Below are 17,651 nucleotides of genomic sequence, written 5' to 3' on the forward strand. Positions count from 1 at the left end.
GCTCAGAACCAAGTGTCTGAAGTTATCTGGTGTCACAGAGGAAAATGAACACAGACTTTGGGAAGGTTTTACTGGAATGCCAGAGTGGGGAGGAAAAATATGATGGGACATATAGACAGTCTGCCTTTTTCGATTGCACATGTTTTGGGAAGATCATCCCCGTCTTTTTAACTTCCCTGACATTGCTTACTGAAAATTCTTGCCTGTGTCTTACTCAAATTATTTATTCTGAGTCCTATAAAAGGAAGCTGAACTGGAAGAAAAGTTTCTGTATTTTGGCATAGAGTTTTAAACAACCTAAGTAAACCCCTGAATTAACTTCCCTTTTTCATCACATCTTTGGAGGACCTGATTAGGGGAAGGGACAAATAATACCTCTTTATCCAGGGGATCATTGAGAAGCTCAGCTTTGACATTCTCTTATAAATTCTGAGAATGTAGCCAGGTATATCATCTTATCACTGACCCAGTGGCAGCTCTCTAGAAACAGTATCAGCAGGGAGTCATAAGAGCATTTTAAAGAGTACCTGGTTACCTGAGACACAAAGGTGTTAAATAATTCAGGCATGTCTTTTTTGTTTAAACAAGAAACATCTTTATTAAACTATCTTACAAGACATAGCCAATCATACATTTATATAAATGAAAACCAACCATATTGACATAATTTTAATTGCAAACATTATACATCCCAAACTATATTGACATAATCTATCCAATCACTGTCAGTCAAATATCACATAGCTCATTCAAATCCTGCCTTCTTTTAAACCTTGTTCCTCCTCTGCATGCATCATTACCACAATTCCCATTTTTTATGTAATTTGCTACTACCCTTTTATAAATATAGAAAAGTTGTGTAAAGTCTTACCATAACCATAGATGTCCTTCTCTTCCATGTTGCAGTATTTTGCATATGGGTTTATCCCTTCAGTCTCACATATGTACGGCCAGTTTTCAAAAGCTTTCAGTCCCTCTGTGGTGCATCAGATGTCAGGCAAGGCAGAGGATACATGGGCCATAAAAGTGATGTCGGCATGCACCAACCCTCACAAGAGTAGCCCCATTTGGAGCCAGTCTTGTAAGGGCAATGCTATGTCATTGCCATCCAGAAAGGGAAGAGATGTAGCATATGAGAGGGGAAGGTGGGCAGGAAGGAATACTGCAACATGGAAGAGAAGGACATCTATGGTTATTGTAAGACTTTACACAACTTTTTTATGTCCTTCTATTCTCATGTTGCGTTGGGGTGGTGGTCTAGATGTAGATTTCAGGAACCCATGCAGGACAGCTCTGACAAAACCTGCCCTGGACCTGGAGATGAGGTCAAGCTTGTGTTGTTTGGGGAAGGTGTGGACTGATAACCAAGTAGCAGCTTCCAGAATTGAAGGGGTATCCAAACCCTTGAAGAAGTCTTCTGAAGATGCCATTGTTCTATTGGAATGAGCTTTGACTGCCCCTTGCAGGGTCTTGTCATGAAACTGGTAGCAAAAGGTTATGGCTTTTGATGTCCAAGTAGAAATAGTCTGCTTGGTAACAGCCTTACCCAGGGCTCCCGGGTGAAAAGATATAAAGAGCTGGTCTGTCTGTCTGATAAACTTGATGCTGTGCAGGTAGAATCTGATCTGTCTATGAACGTCCAAGGAATGCAGTACTCTCTCACTATCTCCCTGTGGATTAGGGAAGAAAAGAGGTAGTTGGATGGCCTGATTTAGGGACCTGTCATTGACTACTCTGGGCATGATGGACGGATTTGTCCTAAGGGTAATCCTGTCTTTGTGGAAAACTAGAAAGGGTGGTGTAGCCATAAGGGTTTGGAGTTTGGATACTCTCCTGGCTGAGGTTAGAGCCACCAGCAGGATGGTTTTCCAGGTGCAGTGCTTTAAGGAGGCCTTATTAACTGGCTCAAAAGGAGGTAGTGTAAGCTTCTCTGACACATAGTTGAGGTCCCAAGGAGGGGGAATGGGTCTCCTAGGAGGCCTAAGGTGCAGAACTCCTTTGAGGAAAAGTTTGCAAGGTAGTTGCGAAGCAAGAGGGGAGGTCCAGAGGTATGCAGGCAGAAATAGCAGACAGATGGGCTTTAATGGATGAGTAAGCCAGTCCTGACTGCTGTAGCTCACAGAAATAGGACAGCGTCACAGCACTAGGCGAGGTTTGCTAAGAAGGGAATCCAGCTGTTTTATGTGACACCAAATAGTGAATCATTTCCACTTGGAGAGATATGATTTTCTGGTATTAGGTTTCCTGGCCTCCTGCAGGACATCGAGCATGTCCTCATTGTAAAGGTGTCTAAATGGGATCAGAATCCTATCAGCCACAGAGTTAGATGGAGCATCTGCCACTGTGGATGGATTAGTGACCCCTTGTTTTGTGTGAGGAGGTCCACTCGGGGGGTAACTTATGGTGATTGCCCTTGGACAGCTGAAAGTAAGGGGAGCCAGTGCTGTCTGGGCCAGTAGAGTCACCAACAAGATTTTTGGTTGTACTGCTGTATTTTCAGCAGGGTTTTCTGGATGAGAGGAAAGGAGGGGAATGCATACAGATATTTCCCTTCCATGAGATTGAGATGGCATCTGTTGCCAGTGCCTGTGCTTCTGGTGTCCTGGTGCAAAAGCCAGGAAGTTGTCTGTTGAGGGAGGAGGCAAACAGGTCGATTTGAGGTATACCCCACTTGTGGACCAGATCCAAGAAGACCTCTCTGTGCAGCATCCATTCGTGGTTGTTTGTGCTGGTTCTACTCAACAAATCTGCCTGTTTGTTGTGGAGGGAGGGAATGTAGGTTGCTCGCAGAGATTCCCTGAGAGGTAGCTTTTCCCAAACCAAAGAGCTAGCCTGCAAAGCGGGTAGGACTTGGTCTCCCCTTGCTTGTTGTTATACCACAGTATGCGGTTGTGTTGTATGTGTATATCAGAAGAGTCTCCTATAGAAGGAAAGGTTGACATGCATGTAGGGCGAGAAGGATTGCCCTATTTTCTCTGGCATTGATGTGTTCTGATTTTTAGCGGAACCAGCCACAAGTCCTGCACCTGTCTTAGTCCTACAGTAGTTCTCCAGCCCAGGTCCGAGGCATTTGTGTGCATGACCTGGGTGGGTTGTGGTGGTTGTAGTGGGAGTCCTGGGTTTCTTTGTACCTGGTCCCACCACCAAAGTATATCCTGTTTTAAGCAGGGTAGAAGGGGTACAATGTGGTCCAAGGGCTGGTTGTGTTGTTTCCAGACTGAGTGACGGTACCACTGCAGCTTCCTCATGTGGAGCCTTAGTAAAGGTAGCATGGGTATTGTGGTTGCCATGTAACCCAATAGTGTCAGGTACTGTCTTGCAGTCAACTGGGTTGATTGGAGCACCTGGCAGAGGTGATCTGACAGGGAGCTCACCTTTGAGGATGGCAGGTAAGCCTCCATGAGGTCTGCTCTTAGTCTGCACCCCAGGAAGGCAACGTCCTGCATTGCTTGAAGGTGGGATTTTGACAAATTTATCTGGAATCCCAAGGACTGCAATAGGGAGATCACCAGGTGGAGGTGATCTTGCAGTATTTGTTGGCCGGGAGCATCTCATCCAGGTTGGGAAAAATCTGTATCCCCTTTGTCCTGGCATAGTTCACCACTGGAGCCAAACATTTGGTAAAGACTCTGGGAGCAGTGGAAAGACCACAAGGCAAGGCAGAAAATTGCCAATGACAGGAGCCCACCAAGAATCTTAAATATTTCCTGTGGGAAGGTTTGATGGGGATGTGGAGGTAAGCATCTTTTATGTCTAGAGTAGCCATGAATCCCTGTGGAGTAATCAGGGGAAAAAGGGTAGACAGGGTGAGCATTTTGAAGGTGGGTACCTTTAGAAAGAGATTGAGGTGGGAAAGATCCAGGATGGGTCTCCATGGTTCATCTTTTTTGGGAACCAGGAGCAGCCTTGAATAAAAACCTTTTCTTTTTGCAGAGGAGGGAACTGACTGTATAGTTCCCTAGTCTAGCAATGTCTGCAGTACTGGTTTTAAAAGGGGCAGTTGCTGTGGAGGGGGATGAGGAATGCCCTTCCATATGGGAGGAGAGAGATCCAAAACATGTAGTAGCAATCTTTGAGGATAGATAGGACCCATTTGTCTTTGGTGATCTGGGTCCACAGAAGGAGACAATGAGAGAGGCAGGCAGACAGGGGCATGGAAGAGGGAGGAGGTTGAGGCAAAGGTGGCAGGTAGTCAGACGCTACCTGCCTTGTCCTGAAAGGAAGACATCTGGCTAGATGCAGAAGGTGCTCTAGGCATGGGAGGTTGTTTTCTGGAGGGTTTTCGAGGTCTGATACTAGGGGTAGGCTGGGATTGCTTCCAGATAAACTATGTTTTAGAAGGATAGCTCCAGTGGAACTTGGGAACTGGTGAGACCAGGAGATGTTTGCGGTCCCACATCTCTTTGCCCTTTTGCTGCAATGATTTAAAGAGATTTGCAACTTTAGATCCAAAAAGTGCAGCATTATCCAAGGATGCATCCATGAGCTTGGCCCTAAAATCATCTGGCAGGGGATGTAGGCGCTGCCATGAATATCTTAGGGAGATAGGAGGGAAGGAGGGAGGAATACTGCAACATGGAAGAGAAGGACATCTATGGTTATTTTAAGACTTTACACAACTTTTTTATGTCCTTCTATTCTCATGTTGCGTTGGGGTGGTGGTCTAGATGTAGATTTCAGGAACCCATGCAGGACAGCTCTGACAAAACCTGCCCTGGACCTGGAGATGAGGTCAAGCTTGTAGTGTTTGGTGAAGGTGTGGACTGATAACCAAGTAGCAGCTTCCAAAATCCAGAATACAAGATGCCATGAACCCCAAGGCTTGAAGGACTGTCCTTGCAGTCAGCCTGGACTGATGAGTGTATGATATCCAATACCCATCTGTCTTGGGTAATTAAACTCCAATTTTCCTTGAAGAGTGCGAAGAACTGACCCAGTGGCAGCCACCCTAGAGGAGGCCTGTACAGCATCAAAACCACATTGTAAGTCTTCAGCCAAGACTCTGAAACATCTCCTCTACAACTTCATTGTTCTATTGGAATGAGCTTTGACTGCCCCTTGCAGGGTCTTGTCATGAAACTGGTAGCAAAAGTTTATGGCTTTTGATGTCCAAGTAGAAATAGTCTGCTTGGTAACAGCCTTACCCAGGGCTCTGGGGTGAAAAGATATAAAGAGCTGGTCTGTCTGTCTGATAAACTTGATGCTGTGCAGGTAGAATCTGATCTGTCTATGAACGTCCAAGGAATGCAGTACTCTCTCACTATCTCCCTGTGGATTAGGGAAGAAAAGAGGTAGTTGGATGGCCTGATTTAGGGACCTGTCATTGACTACTCTGGGCATGATGGACGGATTTGTCCTAAGGGTAATCCTGTCTTTGTGGAAAACTAGAAAGGGTGGTGTAGCCATAAGGGTTTGGAGTTTGGATACTCTCCTGGCTGAGGTTAGAGCCACCAGCAGGATGGTTTTCCAGGTGCAGTGCTTTAAGGAGGCCTTATTAACTGGCTCAAAAGGAGGTAGTGTAAGCTTCTCTGACACATAGTTGAGGTCCCAAGGAGGGGGAATGGGTCTCCTAGGAGGCCTTTGAGGAAAAGTTTGCAAGGTAGTTGCGAAGCAAGAGGGGAGGTCCAGAGGTATGCAGGCAGAAATAGCAGACAGATGGGCTTTAATGGATGAGTAAGCCAGTCCTGACTGCTGTAGCTCACAGAAATAGGACAGCGTCACAGCACTAGGCGAGGTTTGCTAAGAAGGGAATCCAGCTGTTTTATGTGACACCAAATAGTGAATCATTTCCACTTGGAGAGATATGATTTTCTGGTATTAGGTTTCCTGGCCTCCTGCAGGACATCGAGCATGTCCTCATTGTAAAGGTGTCTAAATGGGATCAGAATCCTATCAGCCACAGAGTTAGATGGAGCATCTGCCACTGTGGATGGATTAGTGACCCCTTGTTTTGTGTGAGGAGGTCCACTCGGGGGGGGGGGGTAACTTATGGTGATTGCCCTTGGACAGCTGAAGAAGTAAGGGGAGCCAGTGCTGTCTGGGCCAGTAGGCAGTCACCAACAAGATTTTTTGGTTGTACTGCTGTATTTTCAGCAGGGTTTTCTGGATGAGAGGGAAAGGAGGGGGAATGCATACAGATATTTCCCCTTCCATGAGATTGAGATGGCATCTGTTGCCAGTGCCTGTGGTTCTGGTGTCCTGGTGCAAAAGCCAGGAAGTTGTCTGTTGAGGGAGGAGGCAAACAGGTCGATTTGAGGTATACCCCACTTGTGGACCAGATCCAAGAAGACCTCTCTGTGCAGCATCCATTCGTGGTTGTTTGTGCTGGTTCTACTCAACAAATCTGCCTGTTTGTTGTGGAGGGAGGGAATGTAGGTTGCTCGCACAGAGATTCCCTGAGAGGTAGCTTTTCCCAAACCAAAAGAGCTAGCCTGCAAAGCGGGTAGGACTTGGTCTCCCCTTGCTTGTTGTTATACCACAGTACGGTTGTGTTGTATGTGTATATCAGAAGAGTCTCCTATAGAAGGAAAGGTTGACATGCATGTAGGGCGAGCAGGATTGCCCTATTTTCTCTGGCATTGATGTGTTCTGATTTTAGCGGAACCAGCCACAAGTCCTGCACCTGTCTTAGTCCTACAGTAGTTCTCCAGCCCAGGTCCGAGGCATTTGTGTGCATGACCTGGGTGGGTTGTGGTGGTTGTAGTGGGAGTCCTGGGTTTCTTTGTACCTGGTCCCACCACCAAAGTATATCCTGTTTTAAGCAGGGTAGAAGGGGTACAATGTGGTCCAAGGGCTGGTTGTGTTGTTTCCAGACTGAGTGACGGTACCACTGCAGCTTCCTCATGTGGAGCCTTAGTAAAGGTAGCATGGGTATTGTGGTTGCCATGTAACCCAATAGTGTCAGGTACTGTCTTGCAGTCAACTGGGTTGATTGGAGCACCTGGCAGAGGTGATCTGACAGGGAGCTCACCTTTGAGGATGGCAGGTAAAATTGAAGGTATTTTCCATTGGGGTACTTATTTGTCCAGCTTTGAAGAAGTGTTACCAACCAACTGAAATGCTAAGAACTGTTTCAGCAAGTTAGGTATACTATAAAACGTACTATAAAAAACTGTCAGTGTACATACTGTTTTCTTCTTTATTTTGAAATGATTACAGAGTTGTGTATTTAATTTAAAACTTTTAATTTATGCATCCTTTGTTGAGTCCCACTAGGTTAGAAGCCTGTTTTCAGGGAGACCCAAGGTGGTAGTTATACTGTTAGGGACATTTTGGCCAGGGCATCAGGGAATTTCCCCTACTCTTTGAAGGTGCTAGATGGCACCAGAGGGCTCTGACAGCAGCAAGGAAAGGGCAGCAGCATGGAGGAAGAGAGAAAAATTATGGAGATTTTATAAGTGGAAAATGAGAATTGCAGAAAAATTTGTTCATTATGGAGCTTCAGAATGTATACAAAGGTTCCTGTCTGGTGGATATTACAAATGAACAGCATTTAGCTGTCTCCTTGGAGAAAGCAGTAAATGAGTCTTTGGAAGTGGTGCCGATATACAGAACTGGCATCGGGAGGGCTTACAGATAATATTATGATATACATTTCTGAGCAGACTGATCCAGGTGAGATTTCTGTTGTTTCATGGGGTGAAATGGCTGATAACTTTTTCAGATGTATGAAGGATGTGGAAAAGGATCAAAGTGAAGAGGCAGCAGAGAATTCATTAGTAAAAACGTATTTAGCAGTAACAGAAAGTAAAAGAGGAAAGCAGCAACAAATTGAGAAATGGTCTAGTTTTGTGGCAGAGGATAATGGAGTAACTAAAACATATGCAGCAGTGGCAGCAGGCAAGAAAGGACAGCAGCAACAAACTGTAAGTAAAACTGTTTTTAAAAACAACAGAAGACCAATTGTGAGAACAAGAACAAAACATGACACTGTAATAGATATTATGCAGGGATAATTTGGTAGCTGCTCTAGGTTTTAAAGCTCAAGAAATGTGGTCTTTTATACATACTGTGACAGACAGTTTTATGACTTAACATTTGAAACTGATGGACTGATGATAACATTTCTAGAGCTGTGTAACAAAAAAGGACATTTATCCGTGGGGCAATTATTTGTTTTCTGGTGGTAACTTAACAAGTTTATGGGTAAGTAATAGGCTAGCTGTATTGTTGACCATTTTATGCCTAGCCAACTTCTCTTCCAAAGGTGAGAAACAATCCCTGTACCTTGTGTCTGTGAGGTAAACACCCTAACCATTATTCCAGCACCCAAACAATGTTAAAAAAATATTGTGCCATTTAGACTACATTAAAAATGCATGCAGGGTCTAGGGGCTATGTTAAACTGTTGATAATACTGTTAAGGTTAGAGATAAGAGAAACTTCTGGAATGGAGGATAAAGGTTGGAAATTGTTTGAAATGAGAAAACATGGTGAAACACTTGCCAAGTGTTATTTCTGTAGCTGGTCATAGAGGAACATTAAGCTATGCTGCCCAGACTAAGTTATGTTTCTTTTGTCGGGACTTTGCTCATTTAATTAGTGATTGTGACAAGGTATAATGTAACCAGTGTGGGGAGACAGGACATATTGCAAGATATGTGCCTGAATGTAGGCTGTGTGAAAAAAGGGATACTTTTGGATGGACTATCAAGAGAAAGCAGTAAATAATGAAAAAGAAGTGAAAGAGAAGAAGCCAGGCTGTTTTGAAACAGTGCCCCCCCCCCCGCATAAATTCTGAGGACCATACATAAATGCATGCATTGTTTCATTCACCTTCCTGATTGTTTTAAGTTTCTTTCTTGTTTAATACAGCAACATGTGTTAGACTGCATTTTAAATTTGTAGTTTTCAACATTTTTCCAGTAATCAAAATAACAAAATGTATGAACCAATAATGATAAACATTTCAACCAGAAAAGGCCACTCAAACTTCCATCATAATAATCCACCAATATCTGTACTCAAAAATTACTGCTACTAAATTGGCTGTGTACACATCACAGGTCTGACTGTGATAAAAATGGCAACAGTAAAGTATTCCAATTTCCTTTGCACAAATGTACATTAGTCCTGTAAAGACAGATTAATAACAGCAAAGCAGGGTCAGTTATTTTTATCTGCAGACATACCTCATCCTTCTCAAATGTCTACAGCAAAAATTATTAATAATAATAATAATGTCCAAAGTCACATATTTCACATAGGTTTCACACAAACACAAAGTAGTCAACATATTGCTATTTAATTCAGCTACAAATGCACACTAGTCCTGCAAAGCCAGATTAGACCCGATAAGAGCTTAGGATACATCCATTCACAGAGAGCCCCCTACCCCAAACCAGCAGTTATAGCCATTTTGTTGATGGTGTATACCCATTATTGTTACACAGAAGTTAATTACATGTACCTTATTGGCAGCTTTGGATGGCTGTATAAAGATCACCATCATCATACCACAAGATCCAGCTAGGTGTAGCATGTTTTCAACATAAAAGTATTTATGAAAGCACAAGAAATATTAACCACCTGATAACATATGTTAAGTCAATATGTACAATAATTGCATAAGTAAAAACATCTGAATAATTCTGCATTAAAGAGCATGATTATTAATTTAGAACTTGCTGCTGGCAAACAAAGTTGCATTTCAGTGTTTGCTGGATACCTACATCTTATTTTTGACCTTCCTATGTCATCCCTATCATCAAGAATAGCTATCGCTTCTAACAGTACTCAGTACAGGTCTGATCTTCATGAATGACTAATAATATTGTATTCTTACAGAATCAACAGAGCTGGTTGATAAACGGGGCCCTAAGCAGGCTAATGAATCAGGCCCCTGCCAACCATACCGATACCCCATTATTTGGCTATCTCTCCCCCCAGCTACCACAAAAAATGTTCAAACCTTTTAGTGTACATATTATTTTCTTCTTTACTTTTACAATTATCACAAGATCTGGATTTCATTTAAAACTATTACTTTAAATTGTACAGAAAAAACACTGACAGCCAGTTTCAAAACAACACACTCTTACATTGAAAAGACTTAGCACGTGAAACAGTAAACTTGTCTTCCCTTGAAACTCACATTTAGTGAAAATGCATCTGGCAACCCACTACTGGGATTCATACTCAAATGTTATATTGTCAAGTACTAATTAATGTCTATGTAAAGAGTGCAGGAATTCAAAAGACAAAATGTACAACACATTTGCTAACAGCTTGGGACAGCCCACTGTATGTGTTCATTTTTTTACTATCTGGTGAAGTAACTTGACAAAGTCACATAAGGAAAATGAAGGCTGAGGGAATCAAACCATGTACTACAGCAAACAGCTCATCTGCACTAATTGCTAGACAAACTGTTGTAGCCCAAACATAGTGCATTTCAACTTTGTGTACATGCAAAAAAAAAAACAAGTTAAATTAAAAATGTATTCATAGTTAAAATATTAACATTAAACTCAGACTTCATGCTATTCAATTTACCGCAGCTAAAGAATGAACACCCTGTAATCCCTAAGAAAACTAAAGATCACATCCAAAGAATATGGCACATGCTATGATGCTCCTGTTTACTACAATCAATGTCCTTCTTTTACACCATAACTACTCTGTTTCACTGGTACTAGTTGCTAGTCTTACAGTCCAGGGACCCTTGAGAAGCCTAGCCTAAATTTCCAGTTGAGTAAGTCACCCTTGCTTTACAGAACAGACAGGCCATAAATATGAGACAAATTCAGAGATGTTCTGTAAAAGTGGAGACAAATAAAAGCACACTACTCTAAACCACTTAGAGTTATGACGCGTTTTGCATGAAAATGTATGTTGTGAAACAAAAACAATTGAATCTCTAATGACTGATATTGACCGACTGCAATCCTGAATGACTTATCAAAGGAGGAGTTGCTGTAGAAGACTAAGGCTTTTACTACCTGTAGCCAAAGTACAGGGTTTGAGCCTGAGCAAGTTACACTGCTCCTCTAACTGGGGACATTTTAGACACACACACTAGTACACACATAAGACAAATTCATTGCTAATGCCACTGCATTTTCATTTTAAGCTACAAAGAACAAAGACTTTATTCAGCCAAATGATCTAATTATGGTAAAGTGCAATTCCAAAAACTTTTAAAAGCTGTTTTACCTTCTACTGCTGCCCTTTGCCAGACAGCAGTGTCAGCTGCTAGTCCCTAATGTAAGACCTGATCTTAACAGCACTTATGTGTGCTTAACAAACTTTTGTTAAGCATCTCTAAGCACTGTTAAGATCAGGTCTCACAACAGGAATCTGTCTAAAAAAATATATTTTTTCCCAAATTCTGACAGTAATCAGAGTACTTCCTGCACTTTCAGGTGAATATGATCAAAAACCCAATCATAATGCTGTCTGTTGGGGATAGAGATTGAGTGCTTTGGTTTCTGACCAAAATGTGCTGTGCATAATGGAGCAATATTCGAAACTGAAGCATGCAGCAGCAACAATCTATGAAAAGATTGTGTGCAGTTCCAATGTAGAGAAAGACTGGTGAGGGAAGTGAAATATTTATGTAAGATATGCAATGTGAAAAGATCATTTAATGCTAAGATCACTACTATTTGAATTAAAGTGATATCTCACCAGTAGTGGGAGCTTCAGAGCATCAACCAAATCTTCTTCTGCAGTCTTAAACCAGTTATGAAGTGTATCTTTTTCAAATCTGCAATGAGTAATATTCGTAAACAGTTTTTAAAACTGGAGTGATAATTTTCCATACAAACTGAGCTTAAATGTTAACAAGTTACTGTTAAATTTGTTTAACAACATACTACTCCCTAGATATTCACTCTCTATATAGAAACATTTCTGCAAATTTGTTTGCAGTTAGTTTCATTATTTACTTTAAAACATGAACACTTGATTCCAGAGATGCTGTGTTTTTTAGATTACTAAGTCATATAAATGAAATGGAAAAATTGATAGCTAAATAGAGGCCCACTGAGTCAACTTCCCACACAACTGTGCTTTCTTCAAATACACTCTCATATGTTTTACTTATTTTCCAACTTTATTCCCACCTTGTATTTACATGTTTGAAAGGTTCATGGTCCTTGAAATAGCACCAAATAGAAAACCTTTTTCAACTTAGACAAATATGATTTTTAGCATCAGCTTTTTTTTTCAGCCTTCTTAACTACCAGTTGCATGTCCTCAAAAAAAATGCTTAAATAATATAAAAATTTTGTGATCTAGGCAGTCAGTTGCAGGGATTTCAGGTTGGGTATATGAAATAACCACTGTTTTGAATGGGTAAATCCAGTCTGTGGTGAGGCTTGTCGTAAATGCCCTGGGCCAGTTTCAAAATGAGGAACAAACAAAAGTTATCTACTCACCATAATGACAGATCAGTGTTGTCTGTTTCCATCCGCTTCAACCTGTGGGTTATCAGGATCAGACTTAGACCTGATGCTGGCCTTTCTACAAAGACTTTTAGCTACAGAGCTCAGCCTTGTCTACCCATAATACCATGCTCTCCCCATTTACCTCTGATCGAATTTTCCCCTCACATAATTCTAAACACTTGAAGAATAAGTATACTAGGGTCATAATGTAGAACCCAAAGGAAGGGTCCCAACAGCCCAGTCACTCACTCATTTGAAATACAATACCCACAAGGTGAGGGAATAGGAGGGAAGAATGGTTGAAGTGTACAGAAACAACAACATGGATCTATTGTTATAGTGAATACATAACTTTGATATTTGATGCTATCTTTTACCATCTGCCTTCAACTTTATGGGACAGAGCCCCCCAGCCACGTATCACCATAGGGAGGCCATAGAAAAGAACATTTCGTAGAATGGTGGAACCAAAGAAGACTCTGGACCTTGACTGGACATTCTATTTGTAACAGATACAAAGGTATGAGTACTAGCTCAAGTAGCAGCTGCACAAATATCATCTATACAGGCTATAGACAAAAAACAGTGAAAGTTGCCAAAGCTCTGGTAGAATAACCTTTAGATTTTGCAGCTAAGTACTTTCCCTTCAAATTATACAGAAAAGAAATGCAGAGAGCCATTTAGATAAGGTTACTTTTGAAACTGACTTGCCCAGCCTGGCCTCAGAGAAGGAGATAAACTGCTGCTCAGTTTTTCTAAAGGCATTAGTTCTGCCTAAGAATTTGAACTGTCTATAGACACCTAAACAGTGCAACAAATATTCCCCCTTATTACTAATGTTTGGGAAAAATAAGGTAAAGTGAAAAAGCTGGTTCAAGGTATAGATTTGAAGGCCACCTTTGGCAAAAAGGAGGGACAAGTCCTGAGGGTATCCCTGTCCTTGTGAAAAATCAAATAATGAGGGGTGGAGTAGCTGGTTTTCAAATGCAACACCCATCAGGAAGGTGGTCTTCCAAGATAACAACTTCAGAGGCATGGAAGCTGAAGGCTCAAAAGTTGGAGAGGCTAAAACTTGCAGCATGAATGACAAATCCAAAGAAGGAATTGGATCTTGGGTTGGATAATGTAACTTATTTGAATCATCACTTGTGACACAGCCATATTTACAGTTAAACTTACATAAAAATAATCACATTATATTAACAAAATCAAATTTACAAACATTATAGGATATATAACAATATATATGATGTATAATCTAAGCAACATTACATAAATGATTCAGTTCCTGCCTTCTCCTAAACCTCATTCCTCCTCTAAAACATTTTTCTGCATGTATTCTTCCCACACTTTCCATTTTTCTATGTAATTTACTCTGATCTTTTTCTAAAGTTCCCACTTCCAGTTCTTTTATCTCTGTTGCAATATTAACTACTTCAAGTATAGTTGGTTTAAATTTTGATTTCCATTTCCTAGTAACTGATTTTTTGGCAGCCTCCAGAATTAAATTTAACACCACCTTACTGTGAATAGATAATTCAGATCATGTATACCTGCACAAAAAAATAATTTCTCTAGTTACACCAATTTGCTCACCCACTTTTCCTAACAGAGTACTCAGCTGACAATTAGTAAAGTCTACCAACTCATTACACTCCCAAAACATATGATCTCAGTTACCTCTTTCTACCCCATCAAAACTCCAACTTTTGCTATCACGTTGAGGAAAAATGATTTCCTTTCCTTCTCTAATTATTTGTTCCCAATACCTTGGCTTCTTTGCCAGCTTCCTCCAGTAAATACCGGCCCCCTCATCTATTGTCTGTACCCCTAATCGTAGTCATACCTATTGGCAGAATCTCCTTTCTCCATTCCCTTGTTGGCTCCTAGTATACTTTCTGCTAATTTATGAATATAATATTCTGTACGACTGTTATTCTCCTTAAGGGTCTGCATCTAAAATCCTATTCTTTCCTTACTTCTTAAAGTACCCTGTGCTTCATCATCATCCATTTCCACTTTGAATTGTAGCTTAACAGTTTTAACTGTGTAGCTCTGAAATATCCCTTCAGATCAGGTAATCCTAAACTTCCTTGTTCTGTTAAGAGGATCAACTTGTCCTCCTTGAATCTTGTCCTCTTCCCCCTCCTAGATAAAATCATTATTAATTACTGTCTACACCTTCTCCAAATTTTGATAAAAATATGCTCAACTTGTGAATAAAACTAAAGAGACAAAAAAAAAGATTTTTACTGCTTGTATCTTGCTATCCATACCTATAGGCAAGAGCTTCCAGTTTCTCAGTTTTTGTATTATATTTTGTTTAGTCTCTTTCCACATATCCTTAGCTGCCATAACCAAACCCTTTGTAATCCATACTCCTAAATACTTCATTTTATTATGTCTCCATAAATATGGATATTGGTGGACCAATTAATTTGAGGGTATATAGTTTATAGCTTTATCTTTATTCATCATTTTATATCCCCAAAAAATGGAATTGTCTCAGAATATTCCACAACAATGAGATGAACTTTTCTGGTTTCATCAGGTACAAAATAATATAGTCTGCACATAATGCCAACTTTTGACTACCATACCAATTATATCCTTGTATTTCTGAGTCCCTTATTTTCTTTGCTAGTGGTTCTAAATATAATGCAAACAGCAAAGGTGAAAGAGGACACACCTGCCTGGCTTGTTTGCTCAGACACAGCTTATCAGACATGAAGCCCCCCACTTTGATTTTTGCCTCTGATACCTCATATATCCTGCTAATTAACCTTATTATTGTATCAGGAAATGCAAATGCTTCCATTGCAATATTCATAAAATCCCAGTCTACCCTGTCAAATATTTTCTTTGCGTCAAGACCTACCAATAATAGCAGTATTTTCTTACATTCTCCTTCTCTCTGGATCATCATTGCTCTATTAATGTTGTCAAATATTTGACATCCCTCCATAAAGCCACACTGGTCCATTTCTATAAAGTTTGGCATCATCCTTGGCATTCTTGTAGCATTTATAGGCATAAACACTTTATAAACATGGTTTGGAATTGAAATAAGCCTATATGAAGCTGGATCATATGGGTCTTTACTGTCGTTAGGTACTGGAGCCACCACAGCTTTTTTCCAGTAACTTGGTGCTGCCCCACTTTTTAAAATAATGTTAAACAAAACCTTCCAGATTTGTATCACTTTATTCACTCCTAACTTCCAAACTTCTACCAGAATACCACCTTTTCCTGGAGGCTTTCCTGTAGACTGGTTAGACATCATCATTTTTATCTCACTTATCCTGTCTTAACTGTTAGTTGGTGAGCCTCATTTACCTCTAACCTTGGCATATTTAAGTCTTCCATGAATATTTTCATTTCTGCTTTTTCTTGATTTCCCCACTTTTCTGCTTTAAACAAATTTTTATAAAATTTCCAAAATATGTCTAATACCTCTATGGTTATTATTCTTGTTATAGGCTCTCAAAGTTTGGCAACAACCCCTTCTACTTTCTGTTGCCTAAGTCATTGTGCCAAAATTATTTGTGCTCTGGAGTTATTATCAAAAACAGTTGCTTAACAGTAATCTTTCTAAACTCATGCACATTATCCAGGTAATGCCTTATTTTCTCATTAGCACTCTGCAATTGTACCTCCTCTTGTTCTGAGACATTCCCCTTATTTTGTAATAATTTTACCTTTGACAGTCCCTCTAAATAATTTTAATACATTTTCTTGTATTTCTACCCTATTTTTAAACTTCATCTTCATTTAATCCCAGTCACAAGCTATACCTAAAAAGGCCTTAGAAATCTTAACAGCCACTACCAGAGTGTTATTTCTCCCAATGTGGAAATAAGAAATAGCTACAAGCTGAACCATGATGGTAGAATAGCTCAAACTAGATTGAAATATGTCAGTGAGGAAATTAATGATAGCCTTCAGATGAGCTGAAAAGGGTTGACACCTGTAGAAGTAGCCTATAGTGCAAAATGTTTCCATTTGCTAGTCTTTCACATAGAAGGTTTCTGGGAAGAGAGAATATTAATAATTATGTTGGAGAGCTTGGGATCCTTGGCCATGAGGGAGCCTGGTGAAACCATGTGGTTAACTTGAGGAGGTGAAGGCTGGGCAGAGCAATTCCTGTCAGATGGGAAATCAACCCTGAAATGGAACTGAGCATCCAGGATGGGTTAGGCTACAAAACGTCTATAGGAATTTTATTATGAGGGGCATGGGCAGACAGGCATACAGGAGTCCTGGGGGCCAAGCATATAGAAGAGGGCCCCTTGATGACTGTCCCTTGGGGAGATCAGGACATAAAAGCTACTGCACTTCAAGTTGGACAATGTAGCAAAGAGATTGCAGCAAGGGGTGCTCCAGCATCACCAAACGTGAGCTGCTACTGCTGTATTTAGGGACCACTTCTGAGGAATAAGGATGTTCCTACTTAAACTGCCCACCAAAATAATGAACTTCCCCAGGATGTGTGCTGAAATCAGAAACCATTGACAGAAGAGAGGATAAGACCAAGTTCCCTCCTCCTTATTTAGTTACCAAACCACTGACATATTGCCCATTTGGACTAAGATCACAACCTTGGGGATGAAATTCTGGAAGGCTTACAATGCTAGGATGACTGCTCTCATCTCCAGAACACTGATGTGAAGATTGGGCTGAACTGTAGATCATGTCCCCTAAATTATCTTCCCTTTGAAATACCCCCAATGCCAGAAGGGAGGCATCCTTATTGACTGTGGCCTGAGGTTGGGGAAAATCAAATGGCCACCCAGTGGTAATGGGGGTGACTCTACACCATCTAATATGATTCTAGCAACTGCTTATAATGGGCACTGGAAAATCAGTGGTACATGTTACATATGACCACTGAGCTGCTAAAGGCCACTGCAGAACCCCCATATGGTATGTCATCAGAGGCAGGAAGTAAATTCATGGTGCCATGTGGCCAAATAACCTCAAGATTAAGGCGGCAGAAGGTTTTTGAGCTAGGAAGAGGTAATAAGCCTCTGCTCAAAGAGAATTTAATATATGAATTGCAAGTTAAACTGTATGAGAAACTTTATTCACATGGCAGCCTATGAACTCCAAAATCTTAACTGATTGTACACTGGACATTTCATAATTCACTGCGATGCTGTAAGGAGAGACACAAATGCAGTAAGGAGATCTAAGCTTTGACCAATAATGATCTCTTGGAGGCAGTGTGGAGCCAATCATTCAGGTACAGAAAAACCTGGAAGG

General features: G+C 40.8%; 1 protein-coding gene across 1 annotated transcript in view; it reads right to left on the bottom strand.

The window, feature by feature from the left end:
• LOC122787923 (dynein beta chain, flagellar outer arm-like) overlaps positions 1–17,651 on the bottom strand; it is a 5,188,001-nt gene that overhangs the window by 4,707,917 nt on the left and 462,433 nt on the right. The window contains exon 16 of the mRNA XM_044054850.1: positions 11,629–11,707. Coding sequence (XP_043910785.1) covers positions 11,629–11,707 — 79 coding nt within the window. The remainder of the gene's footprint in view (positions 1–11,628; positions 11,708–17,651) is intronic.

This window comes from Protopterus annectens, chromosome 13.part0 (assembly GCF_019279795.1).
Source record: "Protopterus annectens isolate FY-2018-M chromosome 13.part0, PAN1.0, whole genome shotgun sequence".
Lineage (NCBI taxonomy): Eukaryota > Metazoa > Chordata > Ceratodontiformes > Protopteridae > Protopterus > Protopterus annectens.